Raw genomic sequence first — 17541 nt, 5'->3', positions numbered from 1 at the left:
TAGACTCACCATGTTGGCCCCACTAGACTCACCATGTTGGCCCCACCAGACTCACCATGTTGGCCCCACCAGACTCAGCACGTTGGCCCCACTAGACTCACCATGTTGGCCCCACTAGACTCACCATGTTGGCCCCACTAGACTCACCATGTTGGCCCCACCAGTCCAGTAAAGGAAGAATCCATCTGGGTCCACCTTCAGAGTGATGAGGGTTGGGTGACCGCTGTTGGGCTCCTACACACACACACACACACACACACACACACACACACACACACGTTAATACATCGGGATATACACACTGTACACATATGACTAAAATGTGACCGGCATGAGGTTGGAAAGCCAGGTCTCCTGCATGCCATACGACTGTGTTAACCTGCTGAGCTAAAGCCTAGGCATTAGCTGGGGGGGGGGGGGGGGGGGGGGGGGGGCATATTAACCTTTTTCTATTACAGTTTACTGCATTAGACATGCCGGGTCTAGGATCAGCTTCCCCTCCCCCAATCCAAAACGTAACCATTAGTGGTGGTGGTGGTGGGGGGGGGGGGTGGGGGGGGGGGGTGTAACACTGATCCAGGATCAGATCGGACGATGGAAGGAGTGAGTTCTATATCAGGTATTTCCGTTTCTATGATTGAACCACCGCTACCTTCAGGTTGGGCTCTGTGGTTGGCTACAGAGAGGAGAGGAGAAATGTGATTGGCTACAGAGAGGAGAGGAGAAATGAGGGTGGCCACAATATTGTCTTAACTGTATAATGTATCATTCTTAATCTAAATCATTAGTACAGATCTAGGATCAGTTTAACCTAACCTTAATGATTGGGGTCAAACCAAACAGATCTAGGATCAGCTTAACCTCACCTTACTGATTAGGGTCAAACAAAACATACAGTGGGGCAAAAAAGTATTTAGTCAGCGACCAATTGTGCAAGTTCTCCCACTTAAAAAGATGAGAGGCCTGTAATTTTCATCATAGGTACACTTCAACTATGACAGACAAAATGAGAAAAAAAATCCCATTGTAGGATTTTTAATGAATTTATTTGCAAATTATGGTGGAAAATAAGTATTTGGTCAATAACAAACAAGCTAGATTTCTGTCTTTCACAGACCTTAACTTCAATGACAAAGATCATACATTTTGGAGAAATGTCCTCTGGTCTGATGAAACAAAAAATAAAACTGTTTGGCCATAATGACCATCGTTATGTTTGGAGGAAAAAGGGGGAGGCTTGCAAACCGAAGAACACCATCCCAACTGTGAAGCACGGGGGTGGCAGCATCATGTTGTGGGGGTGCTTTGCTGCAGGAGGGACTGGTGCACTTCACAAAATAGATGGCACCATGAGGATGGAAAATTATGTGGATATATTGAAGCAACATCTCAAGACATCAGTCAGAAAGTTAAAGCTTGGTCGCAAATGGGTCTTCCAAATGGACAATGACCCCAAGCATACGTCCAAAGTTGTGGCAAAATGGCAACAAAATCAAGGTATTGGAGTGGACATCACAAAGCCCTGACCTCAATCCTATAGAAAATTTGTGGGCAGAACTGAAAAAGTGTGTGCGAGCAAGGAGGCCTACAAACCTTACACCAGCTTTGTCAGGAGGAATGGGCCAAAATTCACCCAACTTATTGTGGGAAGCTTGTGGAAGGCCACCCGAAACTTTTGACCCAAGTTAACCTGTTGGATCTCTAGGGGCGCTATTTCATTTTTGGATAAAAAATGTTCCCGTTTTAAGCGCGATATTTTGTCACGAAAAGATGCTCGACTATGCATATTCTTGACAGTTTTGAAAGAAAACACTCTGAAGTTTCAGAATCTGCAAATATATTGTCTGTAAGTGCCCCAGAACTCATTCTACAGGCGAAACCAAGATGATGCGTCAAGCAGGAAATGAGCAGAATCTCTGAAGCTCTGTTTTCCATTGTCTCCTTATATGGCTTTAAATGCGCAAGGAATGAGCCTACACTTTCTGTCGTTTCCCCAAGGTGTTTACAGCATTGTGACGTATTTGTAGGCATATCATTGGAAGATTGACCATAAGAGACTACATTTTCCAAGTGTCCGCCTGGTGTCCTGCGTGGAATTCGGTGCGCAAACGCCAGCTGCTTGTACTTTTCCATTTGATTGAGGGGAGAAACCATGCTTCCACGAACGATATATCATTGAAGAGATATGTGAAAAACACCTTGAGGATTGATTCTAAACAACGTTTGCCATGTTTTCAGTCGATATTATGGAGTTAATTTGGAAAAAAGTTCGCGTTTTGAGGACTGAATTTTCGTTTTTTTTTTGGTAGCCAAATGTGATGTACAAAACGGAGCTATTTCTAATACACAAATAATATTTTTGGGAAAAACTGAGCATCTGCTATCTAACTGAGAGTCTCCTCATTGAAAACATCCGAAGTTCTTCAAAGGTAAATTATTTTATTTGAAGGCTTTTATGTTTTTGTTGAAATCTTGCGTGCTGGATGCTAACGCTAATGCTAACACTAAATGCTACGCTAGCTAGCCACTTTTACACAAATGATTGTTTTCCTATGGTTGAGAAGCATATTTTGAAAATCTGAGATGACAGTGTTGTTTACAAAAGGCTAAGCTTGAGAGATGGCATATTTATTTCATTTCATTTGCGATTTTCATGAATAGTTAACGTTGCATTATGGTAATGAGCTTAGGTCTGTAAATAGAATCCCGGATCCGGGTTTGGTCGACGCAACAGGTTAAACAATTTTAAAAAGGTAGTGCTACCAAATACTAATTGAGTGTCTGTGAACTTCTGACCCACTGGGAATGTGATGAAAGAAATAAAAGCTGAAATAAATCACTCTCTCTACTATTATTATGACATTTCATATTCTTAAAATAATGTGGTGATCCTAACTGACCTAAAACAGGGAATTTGTAATAGGACTAAATGTCGGGAATTGTGAAAAACTGAGTCGAAATGTATTTGGCTAAGGTGTATTTAAACTTCCGACTATATATATACACACACACACACACACTGCTCAAAAAAATAAAGGGAACACTAAAATAACACATCCTAGATCTGAATGAATGAAATATTCTTATTAAATACTATTTTCTTTACATAGTTGAATGTGCTGACAACAAAATCACACAACAAATTATCAATGGAAATCAAATTTATCAACCCATGGAGGTCTGGATTTGGAGTCACACTCAAAATTAAAGTGGAAAACCACACTACAGGCTGATCCAACTTTGATGTAATGTCCTTAAAACAAGTCAAAATGAGACTCAGTAGTGTGTGTGGCCTCCACGTGCCTGTATGACCTCCCTACAACGCCTGGGCATGCTCCTGATGAGGTGGCGGATGGTCTGAGGGATCTCCTCCCAGACCTGGACTAAAGCATCCGCCAACGCGGTCTGTTTCTGACCGTTTGAGCAGACACATGCACATTTGTGGCCTGCTGGAGGTCATTTTGCAGGGCTCTGGCAGTGCTCCTCCTGCTCCTCCTTGCACAAAGGCGGAGGTAGCGGTCCTGCTGCTGGGTTGTTGCCCTCCTACGGCCTCCTCCACGTCTCCTGATGTACTGGCCTGTCTCCTGGTAGCGCCTCCATGCTCTGGACACTACGCTGACAGACACAGCAAACCTTCTTGCCACAGCTCGCATTGATGTGCCATCCTGGATGAGCTGCACTACCTGAGCCACTTGTGTGGGTTGTAGACTCTGTCTCATGCTACCACTAGAGTGAAAGCACCGGCAGCATTCAAAAGTGACCAAAACATCAGCCAGGAAGCATAGGAACTGAGAAGTGGTCTGTGGTCACCACCTGCAGAACCCCTCCTTTATTGGGGGGTGTCTTGCTAATTGCCTATAATTTCCACCTGTTGTCTATGCCATTTGCACAACAGCATGTGAAATGTATTGTCAATCAGTGTTGCTTCCTAAGTGGACAGTTTGATTTCACAGAAGTGTGATTGACTTGGAGTTACATTGTGTTGTTTAAGTGTTCCCTTTATTTTTTTGAGCAGTGTATATATATATATATATATATATATTATATATATATATATATAAAATACAGTATATACTATATACTACATAATATAATACTTGCTCCTATACCTTTTTATTTATAACCAGTAGTTTCCACAACTAATTCAAACCTCTTCCACACATCTGACTTCCCCTTCTGAGAAACCAGTCAACATTCGCTCACTTCCAGTTTCTTTCTCACATCCCCACGCATCCATTTTGCCGTCACATGTTACTGTGATGGGAGTTATAACACCTCTTACTGATGTGATTATGACAGGCTGTGGGTCAGGTCCTATTGGTCACATGTTACTGTGATGTTATAACACCTTTTACTGATGTGATTATGACAGGCTGTGGGTCAGGTCCTATTGGTCACATGTTACTGTGATGTTATAACACCTTTTACTGATGTGATTATGACAGGCTGTAGGTCAGGTCCTATTGGTCAAATGTTTCACGTAAAAGAGAGCAAGGGTTGAGGGGAAAGGGAATGTTTTTTCCTAAACAAATTAGGGATTTCGGGTAACAGAACTTTTCAGTCAAACACTTTCTGTGCTGTGGTGCTTTTTCTCTGCGGTTAGGGAGGATCTCTCTCTCTCTCTCTCATTTCTCCTTTCCTTTCCAGTGCTTTCTCCTCCTGGTCTCATATCTCCATTCAATATCTCTCGTTAGGTCTGTCTCAGACGGCCCCTATGGGGGCCAGGAGTGGTTTCAGTGTCATTCACTACCATTTACTGTACATGAAGGTTTCACTTTCCACCATATCTCTCTCTCACACACACACACACATTTCCCTCCTAGAGTGACATAGAAATACCAGGTAATCTAGAGGCAAAAGAAGTGCACACCTATTTAGGCGAGGTGCTAGCGGAGGACTTAAAAAATAAACGAGAGCCACACACTCTAGGAGCTCAGATGCAAAAAAAATGTTTCCGTCCAACGTTTTGGACAGACAAGCCGTCTTCATCAGGGTTAAATGGGGCGGCAGGGTAGCCTAGTGGTTAGAGCGTTGGACTAGTAACCGGAAGTTCAAACCCCCGAGCTGACTAATCTGTCGTTCTGCTCCTGAACGAGGCAGTTAACCCACTGTTCCTAGGCCGTCATTGAAAATAAGAATTTGTTCTTAACTAACTTTCCTAGTTAAATAAAGGTCAAATAAAAATAAAAGAAAGAACTACCAGGCACCTTGGTTGGCATCAACGTTGAAACTACAGTCTGCTAGATGTGCTCAGCCATCAAACAAAGGCCAACTGCTATGGTTCTCTCTCCACTGTGATAGGATCGTTGTTGTGGCCCGTATTCATAAGGTGCACACCGTAGCAAAAAATAAATAAAAAGAATGTTTCTTATTGGACAAGTTCAACGAAGTCCCTCCCCTATTTCAGTATGTTTTCTTTCGTTTGGTTTCTAATGAATATGACCCAGAAACACGACACGCTGTAAAGAAGCATGAGTTAGTTCTGTATTCACAAATTCACGTCTCAGAGTAGGAGTGTTGATCTAGGATCAGGTGCCCCCCTGTCCATATAATCTAATTCATTATGATCTAAAAAGGGCAAACTGATCCTAGATCAGCACTCCTACTCAGATGCTTTGTCTCTCTCTTAAGTCTCTCTCTATTACTCCAGTCTTCCCGCTCTCCTCCCCTCCCCTCTCCACAACCTGTTGCTCTCCAGACCTCTCCATGCACAGGCCTTATTAACGATAGTCTATTCACACATGGATATGAGTTCTGCTCTCCCTCACCTCTCCCTCACAGCTAGAGAACACCACAAACATCTCAGCCATTCCTGAAGCCAACAACTGTCTCTCTTGTGTAACTCAGAGTGTGTCTGTGTGGTTTATGCTCTTTTCTCATGTGCGGTCACTGCTGCTGTGTTCAAAAACCACACTATGAACCGCCTGGGAACACCGACAGATACAGCCTGCTGTATAACGCAGATATACGGAGAGAGGGTGGGAAGGAGAGAGGGAACAGGAAGAAAGTGGTGGGAGGAGGGAGAGAGATAAGGCGGAGAGAGAGAATGTTCTCATTATGTATAGTATAAAGGTAAAGTCTGTTTTTTCATATCAGCACCTCATAAATCAGTTATTATGCAGGGATAACCAGTGTGTGTGTGTGTGTGTGTGTGTGCGCGCTGCTCTGGCAACATAAAGGTTGATGACAGCAGAGAACCTTTGGACTCTGGTGAGGAGAAGAGAGTAAAAGGGAGGGGACGACGGGAAAATCATTAAGCGAAAAAGAGGGAGAGAGAAGGAGAGGATGAGGGATAGAGGGAGGGAGAGAGAGAAGGAGAGGAGGAGGAGGAGGAGGAGGAGAGAGAGAAGGAGAGGAGGAGGAGGAGGAGAGGGAGGGAGAGAGAGAGACCTGAATAGAGGACAGGAAGGAACAGGAGAGGGAGAGAGAGAAGGAGAGGATGAGGAGGAGAGGGAGGGAGAGAGAGACCTGAATAGAGGACAGGAGGAAAGAGGAGAGGGAGGGAGAGAGAAGGAGAGGAGGAGGAGAAGGAGAGGGAAGGAGAGAGAAGGAGAGGATGAGGAGGAGGAGAGGGAGGGAGAGAGAAGGAGAGGATGAGGAGAGGGAGGGAGAGAGAGAAGGAGAGGAGGAGGAGGAGGAGAGGGATGGAGAGAGAAGGAGAGGAGGAGGAGGAGAGGGAGGGAGAGAGAAGGAGAGGATGAGGAGAGGGAGGGAGAGAGAGAAGGAGAGGAGGAGGAGGAGGAGAGGGAGGGAGGGAGAGGAGGAGGAGAGGGAGGGAGAGAGAAGGAGAGGATGAGGAGAGGGAGGGAGAGAGAAGGAGAGGATGAGGAGAGGGAGGGAGAGAGAGAAGGAGAGGAGGAGGGGAGGGAGGGAGAGAGAGAAGGAGAGGAGGAGGAGAGGGAGGGAGAGAGAGAAGGAGAGGGAGGGAGAGAGAAGGAGAGGAGGAGGAGAGGGAGGGAGAGAGAGAAGGAGAGGAGGAGGAGGAGAGGGAGGGAGGGAGAGAGAGAGAGAGAGAGACCTGAATAGAGGACAGGAGGGAAGAGGAGAGGGAGAGAAACCTGAATAGAGGACAGGAGGGAAGAGGAGAGGGAGAGAGAGAAGGAGAGGAGGAGGAGGAGAGGGAGGGAGAGAGAGAGAGAGACCTGAATAGAGGACAGGAGGGAAGAGGAGAGGGAGAGAGAAAAGGAGAGGACAGGAGGGAAGAGGAGAGGGAGAGAGAAGGAGAGGACAGGAGGGAAGAGGAGAGGGAGAGAGAGATACCTGAATAGAGGACAGGAGGGAAGAGGAGAGGGAGAGAGACCTGAATAGAGGACAGGAGGGAAGAGGAGAGGGAGAGAGAGAAGGAGAGGATGAGGAGGAGAGGGAGGGAGAGAGAGACCTGAATAGAGGACAGGAGGAAAGAGGAGAGGGAGGGAGAGAGAAGGAGAGGATGAGGAGGAGGAGAGGGAGGGAGAGAGAAGGAGAGGATGAGGAGAGGGAGAGAGAGGAGGAGGAGGAGAGGGAGGGAGAGAGAGGAGAGGAGGAGGAGGAGGAGAGGGAGGGAGAGAGAAGGAGAGGAGGAGGAGGAGGGAGAGAGAAGGAGAGGATGAGGAGAGGGAGGGAGAGAGAGAAGGAGAGGAGGAGGAGAGGGAGGGAGAGAGAGAAGGAGAGGAGGAGGAGAGGGAGGGAGAGAGAAGGAGAGGATGAGGAGAGGGAGGGAGAGAGAAGGAGAGGATGAGGAGAGGGAGGGAGAGAGAGAAGGAGAGGAGGAGGAGAGGGAGGGAGAGAGAAGGAGAGGATGAGGAGAGGGAGGGAGAGAGAGAAGGAGAGGAGGAGGAGGAGGAGAGGGAGGGAGAGAGAAGGAGGGAGAGAGAAGGAGAGGATGAGGAGAGGGAGGGAGAGAGAGAAGGAGAGGAGGAGGAGAGGGAGGGAGAGAGAGAAGGAGAGGATGAGGAGAGGGAGGGAGAGAGAGAAGGAGAGGAGGAGGAGGAGGAGGAGAGGGAGGGAGAGAGAAGGAGAGGATGAGGAGGAGAGGGAGGGAGAGAGAGAGACCTGAATAGAGGACAGGAGGGAAGAGGAGAGGGAGATAAACCTGAATAGAGGACAGGAGGGAAGAGGAGAGAGAGAGAGAGAAGGAGAGGAGGAGGAGGAGAGGGAGGGAGAGAGAGAGAGAGAGACCTGAATAGAGGACAGTAGGGAAGAGGAGAGGGAGAGAGAAAAGGAGAGGACAAGAGGGAAGAGGAGAGGGAGAGAGAAGGAGAGGACAGGAGGGAAGAGGAGAGTGAGACCTGAATAGAGGACAGGAAGGAAGAGGAGAGGGAGAGAGACCTGAATAGAGGACAGGAGGGAAGAGGAGAGGGAGAGGGAGACCTGAATAGAGGACAGGAGGGAAGAGGAGAGGGAGAGAGACCTGAATAGAGGACAGGAGGGAAGAGGAGAGGGAGAGAAACCTGAATATAGGACAGGAGGGAAGAGGAGAGGGAGAGAGAGAAGGAGAGGACAGGAGGGAAGAGGAGAAGGAGAGAGAGAAGGAGAGGACAGGAATGAAGAGGAGAGGGAGAGAGACCTGAATAGAGGACAGGAGGGAAGAGGAGAGGGAGAGAGACCTGAATAGAGGACAGGAGAGGGAGAGAGACCTGAATAGAGGACAGGAGGGAAGAGGAGGGAGAGAGAGACCTGAATAGAGGACAGGGGGGAAGACGAGAGGGCGAGAGACCTGAATAGAGGACAGGAGGGAAGAGGAGAGAGAGAGAGAAGGAGAGGACAGGCGGGAAGAGGAGAGGGAGAGAGACCTGAATATAGGACAGGAGGGAAGAGGAGAGGGAGAGAGAGAAGGAGAGGACAGGAGGGAAGAGGAGAAGGAGAGAGAGAAGGAGAGGACAGGAATGAAGAGGAGAGGGAGAGAGACCTGAATAGAGGACAGGAGGGAAGAGGAGAGGGAGAGAGACCTGAATAGAGGACAGGAGAGGGAGAGAGACCTGAATAGAGGACAGGAGGGAAGAGGAGAGGGAGAGAGACCTGAATAGAGGACAGGAGGGAAGAGGAGAGGGAGAGAGACCTGAATAGAGGACAGGAGGGAAGAGGAGGGAGAGAGAGACCTGAATAGAGGACAGGGGGGAAGACGAGAGGGCGAGAGACCTGAATAGAGGACAGGAGGGAAGAGGAGAGAGAGAGAGAAGGAGAGGACAGGAGGGAAGAGGAGAGGGAGAGGGAAGAGGAGAGGGAGAGAGAGAAGGAGAGGACAGGAGGGAAGAGCAGAGGGAGAGAGAGAAGGAGAGGACAGGAGGGAAGAATAGAGGGAGAGAGAGAAGGAGAGGACAGGAGGGAAGAGGAGAGGGAGAGAGAGAAGGAGAGGACAGGAGGGAAGAGGAGAGAGAGAGAGAGAAGGAGAGGACAGGAGGGAAGAGGAGAGAGAGAGAGAGAAGGAGAGGACAGGAGGGAAGAGGAGAGGGAGAGAGAGAAGGAGAGGACAGGAGGGAAGAGCAGAGGGAGAGAGAGAAGGAGAGGACAGGAGGGAAGAGCAGAGGGAGAGAGAGAAGGAGAGGACAGGAGGGAAGAGGAGAGAGAGAGAGAAGGAGAGGACAGGAGGGAAGAGGAGAGAGAGAGAGGGAAGGAGAGGACAGGAGGGAAGAGCAGAGGGAGAGAGAGAAGGAGAGGACAGGAGGGAAGAGCAGAGGGAGAGAGAGAAGGAGAGGACAGGAGGGAAGAGCAGAGGGAGAGAGAGAAGGAGAGGACAGGAGGGAAGAGGAGAGAGAGAGAGAAGGAGAGGACAGGAGGGAAGAGGAGAGAGAGAGAGGGAAGGAGAGGACAGGAGGGAAGAGGAGAGGGAGAGAGACCTGAATAGAGGACAGGAGGGAAGAGGAGAGAGAGAGAGAAGGAGAGGACAGGAGGGAAGAGCAGAGGGAGAGAGAGAAGGAGAGGACAGGAGGGAAGAGGAGAGAGAGAGAGAGAAGGAGAGGACAGGAGGGAAGAGGAGAGAGAGAGAGAGAGAGAAGGAGAGGACAGGAGGGAAGAGGAGAGAGAGAGAGAAGGAGAGGACAGGAGGGAAGAGGAGAGGGAGAGAGAGAGAAGGAGAGGACAGGAGGGAAGAGCAGAGGGAGAGAGAGAAGGAGAGGACAGGAGGGAAGAGCAGAGGGAGAGAGAGAAGGAGAGGACAGGAGGGAAGAGCAGAGGGAGAGAGAGAAGGAGAGGACAGGAGGGAAGAGCAGAGGGAGAGAGAGAAGGAGAGGACAGGAGGGAAGAGGAGAGAGAGAGAGAAGGAGAGGACAGGAGGGAAGAGGAGAGAGAGAGAGAGAAGGAGAGGACAGGAGGGAAGAGGAGAGGGAGAGAGACCTGAATAGAGGACAGGAGGGAAGAGGAGAGGAAGAGAGACCTGAATAGAGGACAGGAGGGAAGAGGAGGGAGAGAGAGACCTGAATAGAGGACAGGAGGGAAGAGGAGAGAGAGAGAGAAGGAGAGGACAGGAGGGAAGAGGAGAGGGAGAGAGACCTGAATAGAGGACATGAGGGAAGAGGAGAGGGAGAGAGAGAAGGAGAGGAGGAGAGAAGAGGAGAGGGAGAGAGAGAAGGAGAGGAGGAGGGATAGGGAGAGAGAGAGAGGGAAGGAGAGGACAGGAGGGAAGAGGAGAGGGAGAGAGACCTGAATAGAGGACAGGAGGGAAGAGGAGAGAGAGAGAGAAGGAGAGGACAGGAGGGAAGAGGAGAGGGAGAGAGAGAAGGAGAGGACAGGAGGGAAGAGCAGAGGGAGAGAGAGAAGGAGAGGACAGGAGGGAAGAGCAGAGGGAGAGAGAGAAGGAGAGGACAGGAGGGAAGAGGAGAGAGAGAGAGAAGGAGAGGACAGGAGGAAAGAGGAGAGAGAGAGAGAGAAGGAGAGGACAGGAGGGAAGAGGAGAGAGAGAGAGAAGGAGAGGACAGGAGGGAAGAGGAGAGGGAGAGAGAGAAGGAGAGGACAGGAGGGAAGAGCAGAGGGAGAGAGAGAAGGAGAGGACAGGAGGGAAGAGCAGAGGGAGAGAGAGAAGGAGAGGACAGGAGGGAAGAGCAGAGGGAGAGAGAGAAGGAGAGGACAGGAGGGAAGAGCAGAGGGAGAGAGAGAAGGAGAGGACAGGACTGAAGAGGAGAGAGAGAGAGAGAAGGAGAGGGCAGGAGGGAAGAGGAGAGAGAGAGAGAGAAGGAGAGGACAGGAGGGAAGAGGAGAGGGAGAGAGACCTGAATAGAGGACAGGAGGGAAGAGGAGAGGAAGAGAGACCTGAATAGAGGACAGGAGGGAAGAGGAGGGAGAGAGAGACCTGAATAGAGGACAGGAGGGAAGAGGAGAGAGAGAGAGAAGGAGAGGACAGGAGGGAAGAGGAGAGGGAGAGAGACCTGAATAGAGGATATGAGGGAAGAGGAGAGGGAGAGAGAGAAGGAGAGGAGGAGGGAAGAGGAGAGGGAGAGAGAGAAGGAGAGGAGGAGGGATAGGGAGAGAGAGAAGGAGAGGAGAGGGAGAGAGACCTGAATAGAGGACAGGAGGGAAGAGGAGAGGGAGAGAGAGACCTGAATAGAGGACAGGAGGGAAGAGGAGAGTGAGAGAAAAAAGGAGGGATAGGGAGAGAGAAAAGGAGAGGAGGAGGGGGGATAGGGAGAGAGACCTGAATAGAGGACAGGAGGGAAGAGGAGAGGGAGAGAGAGAAGGAGAGGAGGAGGAGGGATAGGGAGAGAGACCTGAATAGAGGACAGGAGGGAAGAGGAGAGGGAGAGAGAGAGAAGGAGATGAGGAGGAGGGATAGGGAGGCGGGAGAATAGAGGACAGGAGGGATAGGGAGAGAGAAGAAGAGGAGGAGGGAGAATAGAGGACAGGAGGGATAGGGAGAGAGAAGAAGAGGAGGAGGGAGAATAGAGGACAGGAGGGATAGGGAAAGAGAAGAAGAGGAGGAGGGAGAATAGAGGACAGGAGGGATAGGGAGAGAGAAGAAGAGGAGCAGAATACACATGTCAATCCCAGAATCCCTCACTTCACATGTGGCTGTGTTTGACCTACAACCTTTCTTGTCCCCTCTGTCTCTACCACTCCTTCCGTATTCCCTTCATTCTTTCCCTCTGCCTGTCTGTCCCTCCCTCCCTCCCTCCCTACTGTAACAATGCGTTTCAGTACATAGTGTGACTCGTTTAGACAATCACTGAGTTTCCCCCCCCTCCGTCAATACAATGGGCTTTGATCCCTCTCTGTGTTTCTCAGCCCTCTGTTAGAGTGTCATGGTGTGTTTCACTGTGAGCTCTCTCTCTCTCTCTCTCTCTAATTCAGGAGCAGAACGGATGTAGTTGAGGGAGAGAGGGAGCAAAGAAGGGAGGGGAAAGTCGTTTTGGCTCCAGAGAGCACAACAAGCTGAGACAGGAAGTCATTCAGAGTGAAACACAAAACACCCAGAATAAAACCACATTCACTGTAGGGAAAGATTCACTTTCTATAGTAAGTGTGTGTGTGTGTGTGTGTGTAGTGTCAACACAACAGTGGATATTGCGCCAGCTAACAAGTTGATTTATGATAAATGGTCTTTATGAACACACACACACACACACCCAAACACACACACAACCAAACACACACACAAACACACCCACCCCCACAACCAAACACACCCACACACCCACAACCAAACACACCCACACAACCAAACACACACACAACCAAACACACCTACTGGCCCCTCTACTGGTCAGTCTGGCTGTAACTATACGTGAATAATGAATTACCAACAGACACTAATAAACTCTTCCACCGACACCGTACTGACATGAGATGTACAGACCGATGTATTGGCGTCTGTTTGCAAATGGTTTTCTATTGAAAACAAGTTGTAAAATACTTCAGGCGCCTACGACTAAAATACTGACAGTTAAACTAAATATTTCCCCTACACACACACACACACACGCATGCCACGGTTGCCAGGTGAGGTGGTTACCATGCGAGCAGGTTGCCAGGCGAGGTGGTTACCATGCGAGCAGGTTGCCAGGCGAGGTGGTGTGAAACACGCGGAAGACAAATTATTAGGGAGAGAGGCAGATCTCAGGTTTTCTGTAAAACTTGTTTGTCTTGCTTTATTAAAACACAGATTGTATACTTGTTTATCTGGTACACTAATAGGACAAAAATAGTCCTACAATGGTGTTTAAAATACAGCTATGACCACACACATTTAGGTGTTTCAGCCTAGGCTAAATTCTGATTCACCTCTTACGGTTACATTGCACACAATAATGCGATTTATTGTGAATAGTCTGATTTTTAAATGTAATCATTTGTTTAAAATGTTTAAATGCTTTGCAAGAACAACAATTTCTCTAATAATCCTGTTTACATGGACACATCTGAAATCAGGCTGCCTGATGGGAATTATGATAAATGCAGAAACTCACCAATCAAAAATAAACGCTCTACCACACTTGACCACGTTATTTTTGGGAAGAACATTTTATCCTGAGTTCGGACAGATAAAGTTTGTATGTGAAAACTATTTCAAACTAAGATACTTTCAGCTGTTCCCGAACTCACTTCACTTGCACAAAAGAGAGAGAGGGTCTTGAACTGCTGCTGTTAGCACGTGTACAGATAAAATGCACAGCGCTGGAACTCTGCTTGAAAAAAGGTGTTTACACGTCCTAATCATTTGAAAGATTGCTCAGAAAACCAGGTGTTTTAATCAGCGGTATGCTTACTTTGATTTTGAATTTACGCCGATTAAGATAAACAGAGTACGGTGTTTACACGACTGATGTATAATCTGCCTACTGCCATGGTCATTTTAATAAGGAATTATTGCTATGCATGCCGACGTTTGATTCTAGGCCTATACTCCGTCTTTCAGATTCCCATGTCAACATGTCAACAGAGCAGAGACAGAGAACGTAAAAGTGGGAAAGAAAACGGGGGTTGGTCAATACCAGCAGTGATAATTTGCTGCATTCAAAATAACTGGGAAGTCTGAAAAACTCGAGGTTGAATCATGAGGTCAGTGATCTTCAGGTAGGGAAGTCAGAGCTCTAAGAAGTGACCCGAGTTGGATTTCCGAGTTGGATGACTGTTCAAATGGATTATTCCCCAGTCGGATCTCGTTTTTTTCCCCCCTCGAGATCCTGGTCGTTTTGAACTGAAGTTGGAAGTCTGAGATTTCACGAGTTCCCAGTTGTTTTGAACGTGGAATTTATAAAGAAAAAAAAAATAAATAACCTGAGCTGAGGAAAAACTTGCTTGACAAGAATTCAAAACAGAGAACAGAGCTAGGCCTATCTATATACCTGCACATGGGCGTTACGTCCCAAATTGCACCCTACTTCCTATATAGTGCACTACTTTTGAACAGAACCCATAGGGATACATTGGGGACAGGACCTGTATGTTGACATGTAGCCTAGCCTAGCGTTTCCCCAACTCATTGCTGTAGCTCCTCCCCCTTCTGTTCTAAGGTATCTGTGACCAACAAGATGCATATGTGAAATTCATAAAATAAACGGATTTCCTCATAAAATTGTTACATGTTGCGTTTACATTTTGATTCAGTGTAGTTTATGATTTGTTATGTTTCGTAAGGTATATATATATATATTAATGTCCATCACCCATTTCGTATGACCTGTTACAAATTACAACTCGTATTATACACGACATCGCAAAAAGTATGTGGACACCCCTTCAAATTAGTGGATTCGTCTATTACAGCCACACCCGTTGCTGACATGTGTATAAAATCGAGCACACAGCCATGCAATCTCCATTGACAAACATTAGCTTCACTGAAGAGCTCAGTGACTTTCAACGTGTCACCGTCATAGGATGCCACCTTTCTCGACAAGTCAGTTCGTCAAATTTCAGCACTGCTAGAGCTGCCCCGGTCAACTGTAAGCGCTGCTATTGTGAAGTGGAAATGTCTAGGAGCAACAATGGCTCGGCAGCAAAGTGGTAGACCACACAAGCTCACAGAACGGGACCACCGAGTGCTGAAGCGTGTAGCGTGTGGAAATAGTCTGTCCTCGGTTGCAACACTCACTACCGAGTTCCAAACTGCCTCTGGAAGAAAACGTCAGCACAAGAACTGTTCATCAGGAACTTCATGAAATGGGTTTCCATGGCCGAGCAGCCGCACACAAGCCTAAGTTCACCATGCGCAAGTACAAGCTTCAGCTGGAGTGGTGTAAAGCTCGCCGCCATTGGACTCTGGAGTGATGACTCACGCTTCACCATCTAGCAGTCCAACCGATGAATCTGGGTTTGGCAGATGCCAGGAGAGCGCTACCTGCCCCAATGCATAGTGCCAACTGTAAAGTTTGGTGGAGGAGGAATAATGGTCTGGGGCGGTTCTTCATGGTTCGGGCTCAGCCCCTTAGCTCCAGTTAAGGGACAACTTAATGCTACAGCATATACTAGACGATTCTGTGTTTCCAACTTTGTGGCAACAGTTTGGGGAAGGCCCCTTCCTGTTTCAGCATGACAATGCGAGGTCTATACAGAAATGGTTTGTTGAGATCGGTGTGAATGAACTTGACTGACCTGCACAAAGCCCTGACCTCAACCCCATCGAACACCTTTGGGATGAATTGGAACGCCGACTGCAAGCCAATCCTCATTTCCCAACATCAGTGCCTGACCTCACTAATGCTCTTGTGGCTTAATGGATGCAAGTCCCCGCAGCAATGTTCCAACATCTAGTAGAAAGCCTTCCCAGAAGAGGCTGTTATAGCAGCAAAGGGGGAACCAACTCCATATTAATGCCCATGATTTTGGAATGAGATGTTCGACAAGCAGGTACTTTTGGTCATGTAGTGTATGTTATGAATTTTGCAATGTTATGTTATAAATTCTAGCTAGGTGGCTAACGTTAGCTAGCTCACTAACATTAGCTAGGCTAGGGGTTATGTTTAAAGTTAGGATTAAGCTTAGGAGTTAAAGTGTTACGGTGTGGGTTAGTTAAGTAACCATTGGTCTTATGTAACCATACAAAACGTAACATATACTAAATGGAGTCTGTGCGATTTACATACAGAATCATACGAAATGCTCTGAGACCAGGTTGAGCCTGTACTACAGCCTCTGGGCTGCTCTGACTGTGGTGGCAAAAGGCAACTTTGTCTCTCACAACCAACATGGCTCTACAAAGTAACGTCCACAAAGTACAGATTTGTCAATAAAACATTAACATATAGTTATGCTACTATTATATTTTAAATGAATGGCGCTTGTGGCGGGGGAGAAAATACGAGAAGAATACACACACACGTTTGGATATGTAGGTAGACTACTAACCTCGTCCCATTTGATAAACTTGCTCCCCCGTTTTAGTATGTCGTGAACCGACACAGGTTTGAGCTGTAGAGCGTGGACTCCGGGCTTCGCCCCTGCCATGGCTCCGGGTCAACGCCGTGTGGCAACGCCTAAACTCCGGGTGCGGCGACCTGCCCTAGTCACTGCCCCTTGGTCCTCGGGGCTAAATCCTTTTCCGGGATGAGCTGTGACTTGCAGCTCATGAAGCTGCTCTAGGACTTAGTAAATACGATAATGTGTGTCTTAATAGTCGAGGTTTGAGTATTCATCTATCCTAAAATGATTCTAAAAGTCTCACGTTGAGAAAAGTCGAGTAACTGCGTTCTTGTGCGCAGCCCGTATGTCTCGCTTAATTGCGTTGAATGGCTATAAAGCACCCTATCTTCATTCCATCCGCATATTAGTGTCTCCCTCTCGCTCTTTCGTTTTCTTTTAAAAGCTGTCCTCAAACTTTCCCTTCTCCACACTCGTCCAGCCGGATTCTTCTCTTTCTTCCTTCATGTTTTTGAGAAAGGGGGGAGCACGCAGGACAGAGCGAGAAGGAAGGAGAGATTCAGTGAGTAAGAGTGAGGGGGGAAAAGGGTTGTTTTTTTTCTCTACTCTCTTCTTTTCAGACAGACAGACGCTGTCATTCCATTTTTAATTTGAGGCGTGTTCTGTGCGTTGGAGACTTTACGCTGAAGCGTGGCAAGAACGTTGGAGTTTTTAACGCGCTCACACTGCCAGCTAACACAAAGTGATCCGTTCTCATGCATGCTGCCTCCTACAACACCCCATAAAGAATGTCAGCTATGTTGAAGCGTGTTTCCTCGGCAGGCCTGGTCTTGGGCGAGATGCCGCCCTAGGCGAGACCCCATCGATCCCGATCCTCTCCAAAATAGAATAGTGGCGTAGACATTGTCCCGCAGCGACGCACTTTTATTTAATGCCAATCCATGTGGTAGCCTACCGTTTTTGAAAACAGACTGTTGCATTGGCTTAATAGTCCTGATGACCTGACAAAAACATGATTTAACAAATGTTATTTTACAGTGCAGAATACAGACATTTTCATATTGGTCCCTGCTGGAATCAATCCCACAACCCCTAGCAGTGCAAGTACCATACTGCACACGGGGAATGTGAGCTATTTTAGGGAGCGCTAAACTCCCTTTAAAGTATCTGTCCAAAATTATTGAATTATTCCTGTCTATACAAAAATAAATGAAAAATGTCAAATTACTTCACCAGAGAGCACAAATGGCTGTTTGGTTTTAAATAACAAGCTGT

At 47.7% G+C, this 17541-nt stretch overlaps 1 protein-coding gene across 2 annotated transcripts in view; it reads right to left on the bottom strand.

The window, feature by feature from the left end:
* Positions 1 to 16852, bottom strand: part of LOC139415807 (1-phosphatidylinositol 4,5-bisphosphate phosphodiesterase beta-3-like) — a 108561-nt gene extending 91709 nt beyond the window's left edge. For both annotated transcript variants that reach the window (XR_011635020.1, XM_071163914.1), the window contains exons 1-2: positions 16255 to 16852; positions 148 to 234 (exon numbers count right to left, since the gene is read on the bottom strand). Coding sequence is in view for 1 of the 2 variants with exons in the window: in XM_071163914.1 (XP_071020015.1) it covers positions 148 to 234; positions 16255 to 16353 (186 nt within the window). In the remaining variant the exon portion in view is untranslated. The remainder of the gene's footprint in view (positions 1 to 147; positions 235 to 16254) is intronic.
* Between the last annotated feature and the right edge of the window lie 689 nt (positions 16853 to 17541).

Source organism: Oncorhynchus clarkii, chromosome 9, assembly GCF_045791955.1.
Source record: "Oncorhynchus clarkii lewisi isolate Uvic-CL-2024 chromosome 9, UVic_Ocla_1.0, whole genome shotgun sequence".
Taxonomy (NCBI): Eukaryota; Metazoa; Chordata; class Actinopteri; order Salmoniformes; family Salmonidae; genus Oncorhynchus; species Oncorhynchus clarkii.
Note: the sequence above shows the minus strand (reverse complement) of the source record. Positions and strands in the feature narration are given on the sequence as shown.